Below are 21,338 nucleotides of genomic sequence, written 5' to 3'. Positions count from 1 at the left end.
TTTGTGAAGCTCTAGGAATTTTTCCCAGAGATCTTTCGCGGAGTCGTAGCTTCCGATCCAATTTACCTCCTGCGGCGATAGAACACTGAGTAGGTGGAACTCAGCCTTTCCGTTAGCGACGAAGTCTGCTTGCTCCTTTTTCGTCCAGGTATTTTCCTCCTTATCTTTCAGAACTGCATAGCCATATTTCATTATTAACAGAATGTCAAATTCGATTTTAAAAAATACCTCCATTTTGCGCTTCCAGGTGGTGAAGTCTCCGTCGAACTTCGGGGGATGGATGTTTGCTCCGGCCATCGTCTTGATCGTAGTGCTTCAATTGGCGGTTAGTCCTTCTGAGGCGATCAGGCTCTGATACCAATTGTAGGCGCAGCGGAGACCGGCAAGAGGGAGGTGAATTGCTGAAAACAAAAGCAAACTATACCCTCCTCGGATTTCAACTCAGAATTTAAATCAACAATAAAATAACAGTAACTAAATTAATGAAACAGAAAAAGAAATAGAAACAGAAACGACTCAGGGATTTAACCTGGTTACAACCAAGGAGGTTGTTAATCCAGGACAGTAGAAAAGAGCGCAGTAAGAAAAATCTCCTTTTCTGAAGGCGGAGAAACCTTTTACACTTTTGAAGCTCACTCGTTGCTTAGGAATTGCTTATAGATTGATTGCTTGAGTTGTCCTTTAATTCCTAGCTCCAGGGGCCTTTATATAGCTCCTGTAAAGTCTATCACGAGGGTCCAAGGCGCCTCCAACAAGGTTCAAGGCGCCTCCAGCTCGGTCAACGGATAAAACTTTATCCGTAGCATAAACGGTCAAATTTGACCTGTTGAAGGCGCCTTCAACAGGGTTGAAGGCGCCTTCATGATGGAGGCGCCTCCAAGCCTGCTGGAGGCGCCTCTAAGCTAGCAGCACAGTTTCCAGCTTGGTTTTTCCATCTTCCGACGCTCCGTTCTTTTTGGTGATTGCGGCCAACCGGAATAGGGCTCACCCGAACCCAATTCCCGGCCTTTTCCTCGAGCAGCCTTCCGTCCCGGCTTAACGTCCCTCGAACGCCGCACACGCTCTTCACGCCCACCGGAGTACTCTTCCGCAGCTCTCTCGTCCTTCAGACGCACCGAGCCCGTCGGTTCCCTTCCCGTGCCGTCCTTCTCGCTAGCTGCGTCTTCCGCTCGACTTCCTGTGTTCCTAAGCTCCTGCACACTCAGACACAGGGATCAAACACAGCAGGACCTAATCAACTTGGTTGATCACATCAAAACTACGACGGGGTCCAACAGCCATCTTAGTTCACAACTAAATCAAACCCTTTAGTTTATCATTAGACATCTTGGTTTATAACTAAACCAAATCCTTGTGGTTTATTATCAAACCATAATGAATCTAACCTTGTCTATAAAAGACATGACCCCCCATCACTTCCGTTGTGCCTAACACCTTCCGTATTTGCTTCTTGTCTAATCCTACCAGACTTAGTTTTTCTTAATCTGATAATTCAATTCTTAAACTTATTTTAATTCTTTCGGATATACTTGTAATACGTGTGACCCAATAGGTTCTCATTTTATATTGGTTGTTCATAATTAACCATTAATTATAAATCAATTATAAGTGACACATGTTAGTATATCGTGATCCCTAATTAACCAGAAAATTAAAGATAATTCTAGAATTGATTTTGTATCCTTTAACAACTACAGTTATTTGTGTGTTTATTTCTTTCACTCATCTTATATGCATTTGATTCAATATATGACCTATGTGTCAGTCCCTACTATACTAATTACATTACACCTAGCATAAGTGGTAGCTTCTTGTTTTGTGAATTCAAATTACTCATACGTGTCCAAGAAAATCATCATCATAATGTTTAATGCTTTACCCAAAGACTGACAAGTAATAATCCTGACAAGAGATCATAGGACATACATTTTCTTATAAAAATGAGTGGTGAATCCTCTCTGGGCTATTCAAAAACTTTCGGACATTTTGACTTATACCTAATCATCCTTGGTTTACACATCCGAGGATATGCTTGCTTAAGATGTTAAAATATAAGTCTTCATGACTAAAATAACTTGAATATCTCAAGTCGAAAGAAACATGCACTCGAGCTGTAATGAGAATTTCATTGACATATATATATATATATATATATATATATATATATATATATATATATATATATATATATATATAACCATATGAAGTCTGATGGCAGATCACTCCAATGAACTAGTTACTCTTAATTATCATTCACGTTTAATTATCGAAATCCTAATGTTTCCAACCAGTGAGAAGCAACTGCTTGAATAAACTAAGAAGTATAACATTTGATAGTCTTTCAGAATCGATGATGTTCAAACTCATCAATTCATCAACTAGAGAATATATCAATACATTTATAATTACATATAAATATGCTCACTACTTGTGATTTAATCACAAATTCTCTCATGTTATGAATTGTATTACGGACATTTAGTAATGAGTGTAAGATTCAATCATATACATTGAGAATGTATACTTAAATAAATAATACAATGTATAATGTGATTGTCTTAGAACATCTTTCAAATATAGCACTTAATTCCAGAAGGACACACCTCTTCCTTCTTGACGAGTTGACACCTCTAGTCGACGCTTTAATAATTGTCATGTTGAATCAAAGTTCCAAATTAGGGAAGACCCAACTCGGGTGTGACTTAGTTTGAGCTCTTTTAGCAGGGCTGACTTGAGCTTGATTTGACCAAACTCGAGCTCAATTTAACATGACGTACTCGATTTAACTTGATTTTCATCTCAACTTGACTTTTGACTACAAGGTATCATCTTATTCCCACCACACCACTCACCATGCATTCTTGCACATATTTGGGAAAAGAAGCGATTCCTCTAGTTCACGGAAGTCTTCTCCCGCTCACCGAGTCACCTTCTATGGGTTCCAACAACTCTGAAAGATCCGAGTCGAGCATTCTTAAGAAACGCTTAACCCTGCTTGCAACTTCAATGGCGCCTGCTCCCTATTCATCACGAATACTGGATACACACCCATTAACATAAGCATGCAACCTATCAAGCCAATGGAGCATAAACCCTAACCGTTGATTCTCCTTCTTTAAAAATAAAATTAATTTAGAGTTTGATTTATTCGACCGAGTCGAAAATTATCAATTCATACACATTTTTTATCTATATTATTTATTTATTTATTTTACTTTACCCTATTTTTTATTTGATTTAAAAAATAATAACAAAAATATTAAGTTATATATAATAATGATATTATTTCACTTAATTAATTCTGAATTTATATAATATATATATTTATATAGTTATAGTCGATTTAATATGTATATTAAAAATTATAGTTTATATATTTATTTATATAGTTTATATTTAACCCAAAAATCAAATTTATTTAGAAGATTTAAATTTATTTAACAATTATTTTTTTGAATTATCTATAAAATTTTAAAATTTTAATCTATTTTTAATAAAATAAAATAATTTAAGGTTTGAATAAAATACAAATACGAATTCAAATTTTGTAATTAAAATATTTTTTAAATAAAATAATAAAATATAGATTTATATAATAATTAATTAATATTTTATTTAATTAATTATTAATTTATATAATATAATTACCGTTTTTTGAATAATTAATTATTAATTAGAAATTATATGTATATTAAATAATATACTTATATATATTATTAAAATAATAAAAACATATAAATTTATATTTTATTTTAATATAATGGTTTTAATTATATTAAATTTTAGTGGAACCCTAACGTATTCCACCGCCTCCTTCCTTTTCACTCTCCTTGTCCCGCTCGCCATTCCGCCGCTCCTTCGGATTCCGCCGCCACGATCGCCATTTCTCCATCGACTGCCAGCAAATATCGCCGCCTTGCCACATCCCTCGCCGGTCGTCCTCACCGGTCGCCCTCGCCGCTGCTTCCAGGTAAGTCTTCATCGTTTGATTGACAGTAGTCTCGCGCACTGTGCCGCAACTTGACGCACGCGAGATTCTCGCGCGTGCTATGCCAGTAGGGTATCGGTGCCGGTCCCGTGCCGGAACGGTAAGAACCGTCCGTACGGGTCAGCATTTCGAACCATATTTTAAGACAATAACAAAGACCAATTTTGCTGGGTGCATCATCCTTATAGTTCACAGGTTAAAGCAAAGGTCAGCCTAATACTTGACTCTTATTTCTACATGGGTATGGTAAGATCAATGTTGTCAAAAACACTGTTTAATCATTTAAACAAAATATTTTTAAAAAAGAATACATGGTATGTTTTACTCTTTCCAAGAAGTTACACCAAGAAATATCATCTGCACGTAATTTTGTTATTGTGGCAGAATTTCTTGCTGAAATGACGATTGATAATCGAGCATGAGGTTCCACAATTTTACTATAAAAAACAATAGTTATACAATTAAAAACTAAAATATATCAAATGCTTACGATAACACTCCAAGGAATATTATGTACAACACCTGTACAAAGGTAGTTTCTTTTCACCTCGTACAATCATAGTTAACCATTTGAATAGGACAAAAATTCAAATATCAGTATGAAGTTTTTCTGACTATGATGAAAGTTTGATATTCTTTGGATAATTTGATATTATGCATGGGATTGTAAGATTAATGTTCAGCTAGATAAAGCTCATTTATGTTCATTTAATAGTAAAAAAAATTATATAAAATAATCAAGTTTAAATTATTTATGAATAAACTTATTGATTAATTTATATAAAATTTAATTGTAAATTTACTTTTTACTTTTTTTATTCAAGTACATTTATCATAATATACTAAATTTCATTTGTATCAATTTCATCATGATCCATCTGTTACTAATCATAGAAAAAGTTTTTTGATCATATGCTCGTTGTGACAATTGCACACACTATATATCTTTTATAACAATCTAGGGTTTCAGAAGCGTAGCTAGATGCCGCTGTGCTTAACTTCTCTTAAGGTAAGTGATTCTATTTCTCGAGCAATAGGTTTTTCCGTATCACTTTCTTTTGCTATTACTAGAACCCCTTTTTCTGTGAGAAGAAAAAGACAACAACAGGAGAAAATAGAAGAGATAGCAACACAACATTCGGTTGTTGCGTTGACCACCATTGTTGTCTTGTACGATGTCTATACCTTGTTATTGTCCTCCCCCGACCCCTAGCTGATTGGGACCTCGACCTCATGTTTCCATTAGCATTTGGAGCAGGTTGTGCAGTTGGCATGGTCCTATTGGGTTGCTGTCCAGCCGACACATTCCTTCCGCAACAAGTGTCTGAATTATGCCCCTTTCTCTTGCATCTTTGATAGAAATCCGGAACCATTTCATAGAAGATCTTCAAATCTACATGAACCCTAGTAGGGAGAGTGATGGGAATTTCATGAATTCGGTCTCCAAAGGTCGGAACTTCAACCATGAGGCACACATAATCCAAGCATTTTTTTGTCCTTATCAAGTTGTCGGTGTATAATGGTTTCCCAACTTCGGATCCAATCACACTAAGTACCTTTTGAGTCCAACAATCTAGTGGTAGCCCATGGATTTGTATCAAAGTTGGCAAAGAATAAGCAAAGAATTTTATTAGAATAAGCAAACAATCTAGTGATAAAAATTTTGTAAAAATTTTATAAGCAAAGAATAAAAGCACTTATTAAATTTTACAAGCTCTCTTTTAATCTCCTAATGTGGATGTTTAAAAAAGGAAAGTTTTCTTTATTTTAAAATAAGTTTTAAAATTTAAAACTTCTCATTTAAAATTTCCTTTTTTAACATGGTGACAAAAAAGGAAAGTTTCAAATTTAAAACTCTCTTTTTAAAAACCATGAGGATGGTTAAAAAGGAAAGTTTTAAAACTTTTAAACTTTCTTTTAATCTATGTGGCCTAATTCAAATAAGGAAAGTTTTATAATTTAAAATCTCTCTTTTAAAACTTGTAGATATTTACAAAGAGAAGATTTTAAAAATTCAAAACACCCCTCATAATTTTAATTATGTGGCCGACCCCTTTAGAGAAGATGGTGGCTGACCCTTGGCTTGGTCACCAAGCCTTGGGCCGACTCCCTTTTGGACACCAAGATGGACTTTTCATGGGTGGATATGAGGTATTAATGAGGCTACGACAGGGACCTAGAGGAGAAATTGGTTTTGGCCTCCCGACGAGCTCGAGTATCCCGTGTTCACCTCGAACACACAACTCAAGTTCATCAATAATAACTCATTCCACTAGAGAGCTATTATTGGACTACCGCACCAATCCCAAATTACATTATGGGCTCCTTCTTATCATGTGTGTATTAGTCTCCCTGTGTTTAAGATATCAGATGTACACTAATTAATTGAGTTACTGACAATTCATTTTAATTAATGTCTTAGTTCAAGAGTAGTACCACTTAACCTTATCGTCATGTCAGACTAAGTCCACCTGCAGGGTTTAACATGACAATCTTTATGAGCTCCTCTTGGCGGCATTATCAACCTAGATTACTAGGACATAATTTCCTTCTATAATCAACAACACACACTATAAGTAATATCATTTTCCAACTTATCGGACCTTTTGATTTATCGAACTAAATCTCACCTTTTGATAAGTCAAAGAAATAAATATTAAATATATGTGCTTGTCATTATATTAGGATTAAAAGCACACACTTCCATAATAACCAAGGTCTTGTTATTTTATTTAGTCAGTATAAAAAGAAACTGCCTCAATGGTCCTACTCAATACACTCTAAGTGTACTAGTGTAATTATATAGTCAAGATAAACTAATACCTAATTACACTACGACTGTTTTGATGGTTTGTTCCTTTCTATCTCAGTCGTGAGCTACTGTTTATAATTTATAAGGAACGGGCCTTTTGATTTATCGAACTAAATCTCACCTTTTGATAAGTCAAAGAAATAAATATTAAATATATGTGCTTGTCATTATATTAGGATTAAGAGCACACACTTCCATAATAACCAAGGTCTTGTTATTTTATTTAGTCAGTATAAAAAGAAACTGCCTCAATGGTCCTACTCAATACACTCTAAGTGTACTAGTGTAATTATATAGTTAAGATAAACTAATACCTAATTACACTACGACTGTTTTGATGGTTTGTTCCTTTCTATCTCAGTTGTGAGCTACTGTTTATAATTTATAAGAAACTGATAACATTATATACAATATAAATTAATTGATTAACTACACTTAGCATATAAATGTAGACATTTTTGACCAATGTGATTCTTTATTTCAAAATAAATGTTTACAAAAGCTAGGATTTTAGTATACACTATAACAATCGTCGCCGATGTCGCGAGGAGGAGAGGGAGAAGAGCAGTGGTGACGGCGGGGGATGACGCCGGCGAGGGACCAAGTGGGAGCTTGTTTTCTGTTTCCTTGTGGCGGCGGCCCAGCTCCCCCTCTGCAAACACAAACCCCATCTCTCTTATGAACCGTGCTCCTTCTCCCCTCAAGTCCTAACTTATGCAAAGACCTAAATGCCCCTGCCTTTCTCTCCTAATATTTTCTCTGCCACTGAACCATCTCCATATCAATGTATTTGAATAAATAAATAAGAAATAAATTTAACATAAATTAATCAATAAGTTTATTAATAAATTATTCAAGCTTGATTATTTTATATATTCCTTACTATCTAGTCGAACGCAAATCTAGTCGAACGCAAATCTTACAACTGTATGCATAATATCAAATTATCAACATAATATTAAATTTTCATCATAATAAGAAAAACTTCATACTAAAGGGCAACCCGGTATGCAAAGCTCCCTCTATGCGGGGTTCTTGGAAGGATCCATTGTACGTAATTTTACCCTTTTTTTTACAAGAGGCAGTTTTCAGGATTTGAACCCGTGACCTTTAGGTCACAAAATAACAACTTTATCGTTGCGCCAAGACTTCCCTTCAAATGGCCGGATTGCATCAAATTTACACCAAAATATTCCGCATTACATTTCGTTGCCTTCACCATCAATGAACAGAGTTAGGATTTTGGCCTCTTGTCCCTTTCTCCTATGCTAGATATCTCAATGTCTTAGCTCTATTCTTTCCGACAATGCCAATTTGATATTGCAGCCTTCCTTACCTATTAGTTTGGACCAATGCAGAGGAAGATAGCAACATTAGGAGGATATCTCATGTATAGAAATCCATAGAATATCTCGTATTTGAAATCTAGCTTTCCCCATCAATCCTCCTGGACCCAAATGACTTAATTTTCGCCCATGAACAGTTTGTGCCAATGGTTGTTCATTTCAAAACTTGTGATAAAGGATGTATACCAAAAAATGATTCATAGGAGGTTGTTAATAGAGTTGAAGTTACCAAATTTTACTACTTACCGTCTCAGTCTGCTGATAGTCTGGTAGCTGTGCTTTCACCTTTTTCAGATGTTCTGCCGCAGCCTCCATTCATTTCCTCATAGTGTGATGGCCCGAAGCATCGCCCAGCACATTGTCATTACACACTGCCATAACCGCCTCATTGGTGGAGGTGTGTATTTGCAGTTCTCTGTGATTGGAAGAAATGTAGTGTTTTACACCTATCCATAACTGCACCATGTGTTTCCTTGAGAAGTAGATGAGCTTCCACGGGATTTAGTTTCTTTTGTGGGCTTCTTCCAATCGAATTATAGATTGAAACCCGACACAAGAACCCATTTTCGTTTCTTTCTTTATTATGTTTTTCTGTTTTGATTCTTAAGAAATCCTAAAATTAGTCGCTGCTCGTTGTTCATATTTAATCTAGCCCAGGAATGCCCATGGGGTCTGTTGCAGTAGACTCATTGCCTTTGCCTACCTCTACTTTTCGCTTCCGCAGCTTCTCTCGGCGCCTCCCCACTGCTACCATTACGACACTTCCTTTTAATGAGTATTTCTCCTCACTCCTCTTGATGCCTCGCCTCTAATTTGGATTTATCTTTTAGGAAATCAATTCTCTTTTCGCTGAACTACAATTCAGAATGTTTTGGTGTAAATTTGATGCAAAGTTTTTTTTTTGTGTGTGTTTTGAAAATTTTTGTTACCCCGTTGTTTGGCTCGTATGTGTTCTCATTTGGAATAATTGCTTGGTTTTTGTTTCCTTGATAGATCCTCTCTTTTCTTCTTCTTCTTCTTTTTTGTAATTATAACATTTAATTGAATTCTTTTGTGATTTAAATTTGTTCAATTATTATGGTTCTTGTTACGGATTGGGTATTTTGGAACTAAGCAGGCTACTTTCGTGTTACTTCTAGAAGTCTTGATTTGTTGAGAAGAGCTAGGGTGTTTGTCTCTGCAATGAGCAACGAGATTGTGCCGATGTCTTCGCCCTTGGAAGCGCCAACTACGAGCAGGGTGAGTTGAAAACGTTTTTGGGTTCATGGATAGCTCATCTTACTCATCCTCTTCTAGATAATTAATTTTAATTTTTCTTTATCGATAATTAGGAAATACTAGGATTTGACCACTTCTCTTTATTGCTTTAGGATGGTAAAATAAACTTATAAAATATGCTTTCCTGAAGCTAGTGTTTTATGTTCATAATTTATTAGGGTTTGAGGTGAGACCCTGTCTCCACCACCCTCTTCATGCAGTTGTTGATGTGGCAGAGATTTTTTTTTGTTTTGTTTTTTGTTGGTGAATGAATTACATTTTTGTGGGTGAATGAATTACATTTGTGACAGAATATAAAGCGAGTTGGAAGCGTTAAACAACAGCTTTCAAGATTGGTGAAAGAATCCCTTGAATCGTTATTCCCAGATGAAGTTCAGCCCATTGTTGCGGCTTGCCAAGCAAAGTTCGGTGATTATCAATGGTAATATTCTTACTATATTCTTCTTCCGCATATCACTTTAGCCAAATTTCAGGAAAGCCTCTTTGGTTCTCTCTTGTGTGCTTGATAAACTGACTATGCATAGTCTATTGCATTTTGAGTTCTTATTAGTTGTAAGCATGTTTAATTGTTATTGCCACTGCAATTCTCCTCTAATTTAGCTATAAGGTTAATTTCTATTGTTTCATAATTATGGTTATCTTTATTTGCTCTTTATTTTGTGAATGAAATTGACTAGAAAAACTTTGATGTAGCAACAATGCAATGGTAATTTGGTCACAATTGAAGGGGAAAGCAACCCAGTTCAAGAATCCCAATTCCATTGGCCAGGTACCTTGTAATTCTCATTAGCATCAGCTCCTACATAATGTTTGCAAAGTAAAAAATTCACAGCTAATTGGGTGCCATAATATGCCATATTACTTTATTCTTATATTCATGGTGCTTTGTATCATTTTTTCCTCTGAAATGATATTGATATGACATTTTATGCAGGCAATTGCCAAAAATCTTCCTGAATCTGAGATGATTGAATCTACCTCTGTTGCTGGACCTGGATTTGTAAATATAGAATTGTCAAACAAGTGGATATCTAAGGTAAAGAAACATGGATCTGTTTCCTCATTCATTTCTTTCTTTCTTCTATTTGTTATGCAGATATTTTATGACACAGCATATTCAAAACATGTTGGTAAATGGCATTGAGCAATGGGCACCAATACTTTCTATTAGTCGAGCAGTGGTAGACTTCTCATCACCTAATATTGCAAAGGAAATGCATGTTGGTCACTTAAGATCCACGATTATTGGTGACACTTTAGCTCGCATGTTGGAGTTTTCAAATGTGGAAGTCCTTCGAAGGAATCATGTTGGTGATTGGGGTACACAGGTAACACTCATGGTTCGTTGTGTCTTTTTGTAAGGGTCTTCCAAATTAAGTTACTGAAAGAATTGATCAAGCTGTTATTTTATTTCAAATTTCTTCTAAAAGTAATTTTTTTTTTACTATTAGCCTAATATGCTGAGATTAGTTTTTCCCCACAGAACATGGTCTTAAGCTAGATACGTAGTTCTCTATCTCCTGTCTTTGTCTTTGGTATCTGGTGATCAATTTATACACTGGTGCAGTTCTTTCAAATTGCTGGCTTTTGCTATATTTTGGTTTAGGAAAGTATCTCACCATACATAAAGGGGCCTGATCGACCATGCTTTGTAAAGCAACCTGTGGTACATTGCTTTTGAACTTTTAAGAGAAGCAGTTCTTTTATGGACAAAATAAAACTATGAACCACAATCACAGACATACCTGTTGATATGGAATTTTTAACGAGTAAATTTGAGATATTCCCCTGCTTGATATCCTAGTTTGGAGTGTGATTATGCTTGATAAGTTAAAAAAATATATATAAATGGTAAACAGTATTTATTTGTCCACTAATTCACCATATAAGCTCCCCTCCCTTTGCTTGTATTAAGGATTGGCACCACTACTACCTCTATAGGTTCCCTTTTCTCTTGTGCAGCCCTTATTCAAAGCATCCTTGTAAAATTTAGTTTGCATTTTGTTTTATTATGCTTTCCACCAAGTAACTAAAACACAATCGGTATATCACCTCTGAAGTTGCACACTTAGTATTACCTATGGACATCTGCTAGATTATATTAATATAGGATATATTGCATATTAAGTTGTATTACATTAATATAATTCAGAAAAGGGTGTTAGTTTAATGCCATTATTTTAGTGAGAGCCATAGTTTTGTGTTACTTGGGAATGTGATTCCCATTACGGCGACTTAACCATAACCATGGGTTGAAATGTCATTCCGTACCGCCTAGCACGAACGGTTTTTACCGTTTTGTCGGGCGACCGAAACCGGCATAGGAGGCGTCCCGCGATGCCTTCGGCACCGATGACGTCGCACGCGACGCCTTCTGCGGCGCCGAAGGTGTGGCCGAAAGCGTCCGGCGACCCTGCCAGTGTCGCCGGATGCTTCCGGTGACACTTCTGCAGCTGTTGGACCCGTCCGGCGTCGCCGGACGCCCGCCCCGCCCCCCCCCCCGAGAGGATCATGGGTGATGATTGCGGGTGATCTCGCGGACGCGAGTTTTTTGTTTTTCAATAATTAATTATTTTATTTAAATAATTTAAACAATTCCTAAGGAGGATGTCTAATATTTCGAAGAGGCTTTGATAAATCATAATTAAATTATATTAATAAAATATATAAAAAATATATTTATAATTTAAAAAAAATTAATAAATTTTATTAATTAATATTCTGAAAAACTAATGTTTTAAATTTCATTTAAAAATTTATAAAAATATAATAATTCTTATTTATATTCTAATATATTTTTATTATTTTAAATTTCATTTAAATTTTTAAAAAAATTCTTTAAAAATTTTAAAAATTCTAAAAAATTCTATTTTTTTTTAAAAAAATTAATAAATTATATTTACATTCTGATATTTTTTTATTATTTTAATTTTTTTTACCATTTAAAATATATATTATTTAATTAATAATTAATTAAATGAATAAATAGTTAATTTATATAATTATTATTATATATAAAATAATATCTTGTATTAATTTATATACTTATTATTATTATTATAGATAGTTCCATTTTAATTTGAATTATTGATATATTAATTCTATTTAAATAAAATTATTTTTAATTATTTTTTCTAACAATATTAACTTATTCAATTGAGAACTTATAATAAATCAATATACAACTTATTTTTATATACACCATAAACATATTTATCTTATAATTACTATATATAAATAAAAAAATACCGAAACTGTATCGGCACGACACGATGTGATACCGAAACCGTATTGTTCTGGTCTGAGACCGAAACCTCGGCACGGGTCGAAATTTTAAACCTTGACCATAACTATTATGATGGTACCTTTGACTTGTGATGCATTGTATGTCTATATAAAAACTTTGAATAAGGTGGATTCTGTGTATGCCACTACCTTTTATTTAAAAACTTTGAATAAGGTGGATTCTGTGTATGACACTACCTTTTATTTAAAAACTTTGAATAAGGTGGATTCTGGGTATCACACTACCTTTTATTTGTTGACTATTGTTGTTCTATCAGGGATGCCTTGTACTTTTGTTAGTTTTATATTTTAATTACTCATTAATTAAATTTTTATATACTTATTCCTAATTTTATTTTGCCTGGTGTAAATTATCATGGAATAAATTTAGTTTATTCATCTGCAGTTTGGCATGCTAATTGAATATTTGTTTGAACAATTTCCAAATTGGGAGGATGCTGGGGATCAAGCTATTGGTGACCTTCAGGTTTGATATGACCATGCTATGTTTTTGTGGATTTATTATGTTTTAGAATGTGATCATGCCTTAGTGGTAAGGTTTGTCGTGGAACCATGCTCTATAAACATACAATTCATAATATACTCATCCAATAGTTTGAGATCTATGCTCCATAATAGCATAGCTTTATTTAATTTTTAAAAATAATTTAAGTGTTAAATGCAACAATTTTTTATCTACATGTAAGCATGTCTCATAATTTTAATGGATCTTGTGAAGAATATTGAGCAAGGTTTTAACTTGTGCCATCAGGAGGTTCATTGGTTCACTTCCCTGGGTTTGGCTTCAAGCTCTGATGCTAGCCATTGATAATATCAACACAATATTAAACCTCGTATACATTTTTCTTTGTTTTTAACTGAGAAATCATAGTCTATTTTGTTTGGTTTGTCTTTCTTTCATTATCTGTAAATATGGGCTCTCTAGTTTGTTTTTATTCATATTGAATCTGATCTATTGTGTGCTTAGATTGAACTTGGATGATTTAGGGTTGTCTGATGTAATTCTAATTATATTTTTGTGGCAAAATGCAACATAAGGATGAGTATAACTTTCCTCTTTAGGAATGGTTAACGTCTATGTTTCAACTTGGATAAAACTGAAAGTAAACCTTTATTTGAAGATCCTTTTGAATGATTTTCTTAATGATCTTGTATTTATTCCAAATCTGATTGATTTCTTCGCCACTTCAGGCTTTTTACAAGGCATCAAAGAAAAAGTTTGATGACGATCCAGATTTCAAGGCAAGGGCACAACAAGCTGTTGTGAAATTGCAGGTGATAATTCTCAACTTTAACTTACAAAGGATGAACTTCATGCACAAGCACAGATAGATATTTTTTTTTTATCATCTAATTATTATTCTTTATTCACCAATTATCATTCTATGATCGTATATTTACAGAGAATTCATTTCTTTATTATTCTTTTTCACAACTAGTCTCTTGTTTCATAGAGCGGGGAAGGCAAATATAGGCATGCTTGGCAAAAGATATGTGAAATAAGCAGAAAAGAATTTGATTTGGTTTATCAACGTCTTAACGTCCAATTGGAAGAAAAGGTAATAGTTATATTATGAGCAAAATGTTTTGGTTTTCAAATTATTTTTGAATGTTTCTCAACTGGGAAGGTAGTAATTATATTATGAGGAAATGTTTTAATTTTTTGGTTGCTTTTGACCACTTTACAACTATCTGTATGTTCCTTGTCAATTTTCCTTCTTGTTTTTCTCAGTTTTTTAATTCAATCATTTTTTTTCAAAAGATTTTCACTTTTTATTGATTTGTTTAAACTGATGCTCAATATAATATATTTAAAAATTTGCCTTTAATATGAATGCTTTAATAGCTACAAGCTACATACTAATCACTTAACTGTCAGAAGTAATTCAACAGAGTTCCACTGACTTACTAGTCCAAATCCATTTAAAGTATAAAGTCTTTTTGGATTGATGTTGTCTATTTATTTGTCTTTAACAAATCATTTTATTTTTATTTCTTTATCTAAATCTCCTTCTCACTGATTTCTTTCTTAGTGTCTAGTAGATTAATCTAACATTTGAAGAATATTGTTTTATCAAGGGCGAGAGCTTTTATAATCCTTACATCAGAGGGGTTTTGGAAGAGTTTGAAAGAAACAATCTTATTAAGGAAAGTGAAGGTGCACGTGTGGTGGAGATTGATGGGTATGACATTCCTTTGATTGTTGTGAAGAAAGATGGTGGATACAACTATGCCTCTACTGACCTGACTTGCCTGTGGTCAGTGTGTCTGATTTCTATTGTTATTTTGTCCTTTAAAACACCCTCCGGCATGTGTTTTTTTTGTATTGCTTGTTAATTGAATCACCAGAAGCCATTAATACATGTATCTCTTTTGTTGAACTTGCTTGTAACTATGCAGTTTTATTTTAATTTAAACATATATACAGACTAGTTAGTCTTGCAAGATTATTGTTTTTGTTCACTTGTGTGCTGGAATGCTTGAACAGTTGTCTTCTCATGCCTTTCAGGGTATTTCACCTTTAAATAACTCAGAGAAAACACAGGACTTCATTATTTCTATTCTTTTAATAGAACATAAATGTGTATTGTAGGACAAAAGAACCATCAAATATATGTTGGATTAGATTTGCTTGTGGTCTATTCAATTCCCTTGGAGTTTCTTTTTGACCATCTTATTACAACAATAATCAAACCTTATCCCACTAGGTGAGGTCGGTTATATAGATCCTTTTATGCTATTGAGCTCTATCTCCAATTATATCATCATCTATATTTAAATAAAGTTTATCTTATTTTATCATTGTTAATCAAGTCTTTTTTTTATCTTCCTCTTTCTCGTTTGATATGCATGTTTGTCATAGTTTCACATCGCCTAACTAGAGCATTTATTGGTTGTCTAAGTACATATCCGTATCATCTTAAATTTGTTTCTCGAAGTTTTCCCTCAATAGATGCAACTCTGATTTTCTCGTTAATGTTCTCATTTCTTATTCTGTTTATTTTCGTATGTCCACACATCTACCTTAACATCTTCATCATTTTTAACTCTCATCTTCTACTCATGTGCTCGAGTCAGTCCAACATTCAGCTCCATATGTGGTTTTGTATAATTTTCCTTTAAGTTTTAGAGGTATTTTACGATCACATAAAACACCCACACTCTCTTCCATTTCAACCATCTTGCTTGTATTTTAGGTAAGACATCTCTCTGAATTTCTCTATCATTTTATAAAAAAAGATTCTAAATATTTAAACCTCTCAGTTTCGGGCAACTCGTCGTCTCTTATTTTAACAATTGTCTCATTATATCTAATATTGCTAAACTTAAATTCCATATATTCTGTCTTTATTCTACTAAGCATAAAATCTTTCCCTTCTAGTGGTTCCCGTCAAGATTCTAGTTTAACAGTTACTCCTTCACGTGTTTCATCTACCAAAACAATGTCATGCAAACAATCTCATTACATGACTTTTTTTTTTTGGCTAGCCATTTGTTCTCAGAAAAGCAATCATATTGTCTTATTAAATTGCTGTCTTGTTGCCTTAGGTACTTGATTTATAAAACCCTTTTATCCTGCAATCTCTTGTGAAATTGTGTTTCATAGTGTCACAACAAACTGATAAATTCCTGATCCTTTGTTATAGTAGGGTTTTCAAATCAGCCCTTGCATTCCATTTCTAAACCGATTCTTGATTACTTTATGCATAAAAGTTGCTTAGTTATCTTTACTTCTTTCCTGCTAGTCAGCACCAAATACTAATTCTGTGTAGCTTACAGGTCCATGCAACACATAATTTGTCATAATTTCATTTTGTTTTATTATTATTTTTAATACCTTTTCAATGTTTAACTTACACTTAATCTCTACAAAATGGTCTTTCCATGATTGGTTATTTTCTGAATGCCTTTTTTCTCATGATTTCTGGAGGTACCGGATAAAGGAAGAGAAAGCTGAGTGGATTATTTACGTTACTGATGTTGGTCAGCAGCAACATTTCCATATGTTCTTCAGTGTATGTATCATGAATGGCTTATTCTATCTTGTACAGCTACTGTTACAATCTGACACATGTAGTTTTAAGTTGTAATGGTGTCTCAATTCAGCAAATAGATATTTTTTAGTTTTATTGTGTTACTCCTTGAGCTTATGAGTTCTAACTGATCATTGTTTCTGTTATTGCCTGTGATCATTCATAATAGTGATGCTATATTTATTTCAGGCTGCTAGATTAATTGGTTGGCTTCCAGCTTCTAAAGATGCATATCCGAAGGTTAGTCATGTGGGATTAGGTTTGGTTCTTGGATCAGACGGAAAACGTTTTCGAACTCGTAGCTCAGAAGTTGTCCGTTTGGTTGAGTTACTTGATGAAGCTAAAGATCGCAGCAGAGCTGAATTGATAAAGCGGCTTGAGGACAATGGTATTAAAATGAACTTATTTGTTCTTTACGCTCTATTATTTCCATATGTATATTAAGATTCTTGTTAGTCTTGTTGAACCATGCCTGAGTGTTTTTCATCAATTCAATTGTTTTTTTAGCAATGCAATTTTAAATGTTTTTCATTTTTTTTAACAGGTAAAATTACTGATTGGACAGATGCTGAACTTGAGAGTACTGCTGAAGCAGTTGGTTATGGTGCTATCAAGTAAGTATTAAAGACATTGATTTAGTATTTAAGTTCTAGTGAAGCAAAAGTGAAAATGACAATGCCTTTGCTCCAATCTTAATTTTATCTTTTTTTCCATATTCAACTCACCATTATTTTAAAGTTTCATCGAAAAGAAGTGTGTTTCCAATGCCTTTTCATTTTTCTGTCTCTGGATTAACATGGTTTTGAACTGTCGTTTTGGCACCCTTGATAGTTAGTTACCATGTAAAATAGAATTGGAAGGGGATAATTGCTTTTTTGTTGAATTTTCCTTTGACTTTAAATAGTGGAATTATTTAAAAAAGATTCAGTTTCTAAGAGAACAAATGCACAAATGCTGGAATGATATGTTCTTTTTTCCAAGATGTGCCTGGTTTCTGGTTTTGGTTAAATTGCATGCTCATTTTCTATGTAATTTCTAATATCATTTCCAAACAGATATGCAGACCTGAAGAACAATCGCTTGACGAACTATACATTTAGTTTTGATCAGATGCTGAATGACAAGGTATCTCTTAATTTTGCCTCTGCCTATGGTTATATTATTAAGCTAATATAGTTTCTAAGTCTGATTGAGTAGTTATATTACTTTCTTGATTCCTTTTGTTATTTTTCCATAGAATTTTTAAGTTTTTTTAACTTAAGCTATTAAATTGTCTGGATCCTATTCATTCTAAAGACCTAATAGTCCTTGGTGTTGTAGATCTGTGAAAATATCATGAACCAAAGTCCTGTTTGTTGTTTTTCTATTGCTTTCTTAATCGTTGGGCACTTGAACTGGAAAAACATACATGATACATCAACAATACGCTTTCAAAGTTGATCTGATATTTTTTTTACCCATGAATTCTTTTTGTGTTGTATATTTTTATTTTTACCTTTATTGTTCAGTCTTTTGTATGCTATATGTTATTTGAACAGGGAAATACTGCTGTCTACCTTTTGTATGCACATGCTCGGATATGCTCCATCATTAATAAATCTAGCAAAGACATAGAAGAACTAAAGAAGGCAAGTACTTGTATGAGTTGGAAGATTAATACTGGTGTGATATTCCATTGTGCAATTGTTTGTTCTTGTTTTTATTTTTTGCACAGTTGAAACTGTCTCGTGATGTTTTTACAGATTGGAAAAATTGTGCTGGATCATGTTGATGAGCGAGCCTTAGGGCTTCATTTGATTCAATTTGCAGAGGTATGAACTTGTGTCATATTATTTTTATTTGGATAGCTCAGATTATGTTCATGGGTTTAAAAACTATATAATATTGAGATAATTGTTAAATATAGCACAAAATTTTGACACTTGACAAATTTAAGATTCAATAATGGTCGATAAAAATTTATTTTATTTTTATTTTTCCCCTGCCTGCCACATTTTAAATGCCCATTATCATGCTTTGGCCTCATGATGGATGCAAATATTTTTGATAAATTTCAGATAGTCGAGGAGGCGTGTTCCAATCTGCTTCCCAATGTTTTGTGCGAGTATCTATACAATTTATCTGAGATGTTCACCGGGTTCTACACTAGTTGTCAGGTATATTTGATGTTTTCTTTTTTGGTACTGACTTGGCCGTGAGGTGGAAGTCCCTTGGGCCAAACCAAAACTACCTCCGGGGTTCCCATCCAGGACCAATCCATCTCGACAACAGATCGGCCAAATGACATCAACCCGGGATTGTTGTTAAGAGTTTTGTTGAATTGTTGGGCATTAGTGCTATTTTAATTGTTCATTATTCCACTTTTATGGGAAGCAGGTGATTGGATCAGAGCAAGAAGAAAGCAGATTGTTATTATGTGAAGCCACTGCCATCGTGATGACGAAGTGCTTCCATCTCCTTGGAATCACGCCAGTTTATAGAATTTAACATGAATCCAGTCCACTGCAGTGTAACTGTTTCATAGGGACTTCAAAAAATCGAACAGGATTTCTGGTAAGTATTTATTGTAATGTTTTGCAATTTCTTGGAAGAATTTATGGCAATGTGCTCTTTTTTTTTTTTAAAAAAAAAAGAAAAGAAAAACAATTATACAAAATCAAAAACCGGGTTAGGTGGTTTGGTCCTTCATGGTCTGTCTGTTACAGGGCTCTTTGTTTTCTTCTTGTAATAGCAAAATTAAGAATTGTATGCGTAAGTTCAAATAGTTTTATTTTATTTTTAATAAAATGTCATTAGGGACTATACCGATTTCGACTTTAATGCCTTGTTTACTCCGAAGGAGAGCGGACGAAGCAAGGCATGGACGGTATAAAAATTAAGGTATGGTTTTTTTATTAATTTAAAATTGTACGGATAATTTAAAATATTTTTTAAAAGTAATTTTTGTCCATTCAAAATTCTGATCGCATGGTTTTTTCATCCATAAATTTTTAAAAAAATACATCTTTAAATGAAACTTTAACTTTACATGTAATTTTTGTTTTTTAAAAATTTTATTTCTATTCTATGTATATAAAATTTATTTGTTTTAATTTTTTCATGCAAATATTATTTTCTAATTGTTTCATATATTTTTTAAGTATAAAAAAAATTAAAAAATAAGTATAATTCTTTTAAAATTTAATATTTTAAATTAGAATCAAGTTATTTAAAAAGAATTTAATATATTTTTCATTAGGTAGAAAAAGAATAGTGTTTAATTTAATAAAAAATATATTAGATTTTAATTGCAGGTATTGAATTTAAAAGAAATTATATTTATTTATTATATTTAGTATGAGAGTAAAAAATTGAGCATGATTTGTTCATCAACCACGTCATCAATGGCAAAATCGTAGCATTCCATCTAAATCATAATAATTTCGGCAATTGACTAAATGATGTATTTTAAATTGTGCTGGATTTCAAATATAATTGTGGTGTTATATTTAAAAATTAATATGACTTTAGTGCTACGTAAAATTTAAAATTATTTAAAAATCTAAAAGTTAAGTGTATTTTATTTTAAAATTTCATAATTTTAAATGCTAATAATTTTGCAGCTTGGCTGTGATTTATGACTGTGCGGGGCGTTAATTCAGGATTCGGCCATGATTCTTGACTTCAAAGGCTGATTGTGAATTACAATTTCGAAAGTTCATTTCTCGTTTTTTTTTTCTTTCGTCAACCGTCGTGTGCTTCTCTTTTTTGTTTTTTTTAAACGAATGCTTCTCTTCGGTTTTTTAGTTGTATATAATGGGAATATTTGTATCATTCTCTTATTTTTAGAATTAATTTTTTAATTATCTTTGTCCCACAAAAATATTGGACCATCCAAATATTGTATAGAATTTCCTACCCAAGTAGCGGGAGACTAGCTGTCAGCCTTTTGATTCAATGGTAGAACCATTTCTCATGTATTCAAGAATTAAATTTCAATTTTGATGAATTAATGGATTAATTTATTTTATGGATAATTACCTAAAAATGTTGGGCAGATGACTATTGACTATGAGTGCTTTTGGATTTATTTTAAGATTAATCCGCGTAAACTAAATATCGATGCCAACTAAAAAAAATCAACCACTAAATTTACCCACAAGAGAATAAGAAATGTCAATAACAACTTTAAAACATAGAGGAGATCTGACAATAGAATGCACGACATAATTCTTGGACATTAGGCTTACCATGCAAGTGATATCTTATCTTCGACATTAGGCTTTCTACGACAACAAAAAGCACGACATAGTTCTTTGATATGGTTCTTCGACATTACATATAGAACAGATATCTTTGGTGTTGAGCTTTCCATGCGAGTGATGAGGAGGAGCAAAGCAGGTGGTATCACATAAGATATCTACTAAGACTACATAGGCTTACTGTTAGCCCTTTAACTTGATGGCATAGCTACGCACAAGGATTGACTCGTTGTTCCTTGGATCCAGCATATTGGGTCTAAGCACAAGTTGAACGGGAGGTTGACTGGACGATGGCGAATAGATGAAAAAGTTGGGCGTGTGGAATTTGAGCAT

General features: G+C 33.3%; 1 protein-coding gene across 11 annotated transcripts; it reads left to right on the top strand.

Annotated features, from left to right (window-relative positions):
* The first annotated feature begins 3,778 nt into the window (after window positions 1–3,778).
* Window positions 3,779–19,452, top strand: LOC122010452 (arginine--tRNA ligase, cytoplasmic-like). 11 transcript variants are annotated; one of them, XM_042566983.1, is made up of 19 exons: window positions 3,779–3,970; window positions 8,441–8,543; window positions 9,264–9,385; window positions 9,715–9,845; window positions 10,118–10,193; window positions 10,359–10,460; window positions 10,537–10,752; window positions 13,116–13,196; window positions 13,922–14,005; window positions 14,185–14,289; window positions 14,810–14,988; window positions 16,662–16,746; window positions 16,954–17,152; window positions 17,309–17,378; window positions 17,820–17,889; window positions 18,303–18,392; window positions 18,507–18,575; window positions 18,822–18,920; window positions 19,141–19,452. In XM_042566983.1, exons 2-19 carry the CDS (start codon window positions 8,441–8,443, stop codon window positions 19,249–19,251), a joined length of 1,992 nt encoding a protein of 663 aa, XP_042422917.1. In that variant the 5' UTR covers window positions 3,779–3,970; the 3' UTR covers window positions 19,252–19,452. The 11 variants fall into 11 exon arrangements, with proteins under 11 accessions (XP_042422917.1, XP_042422918.1, XP_042422926.1 ...); XM_042566984.1 differs by having other exon boundaries at window positions 8,420–8,543; XM_042566994.1 differs by lacking the exon at window positions 8,441–8,543 and adding an exon at window positions 8,799–8,921 and having other exon boundaries at window positions 3,798–3,970; window positions 9,286–9,385.
* Window positions 19,453–21,338: the final 1,886 nt, after the last annotated feature.

Source organism: Zingiber officinale, chromosome 8A, assembly GCF_018446385.1.
Source record: "Zingiber officinale cultivar Zhangliang chromosome 8A, Zo_v1.1, whole genome shotgun sequence".
In the NCBI taxonomy this organism is placed as follows: domain Eukaryota; kingdom Viridiplantae; phylum Streptophyta; class Magnoliopsida; order Zingiberales; family Zingiberaceae; genus Zingiber; species Zingiber officinale.
Note: the sequence above shows the minus strand (reverse complement) of the source record. Positions and strands in the feature narration are given on the sequence as shown.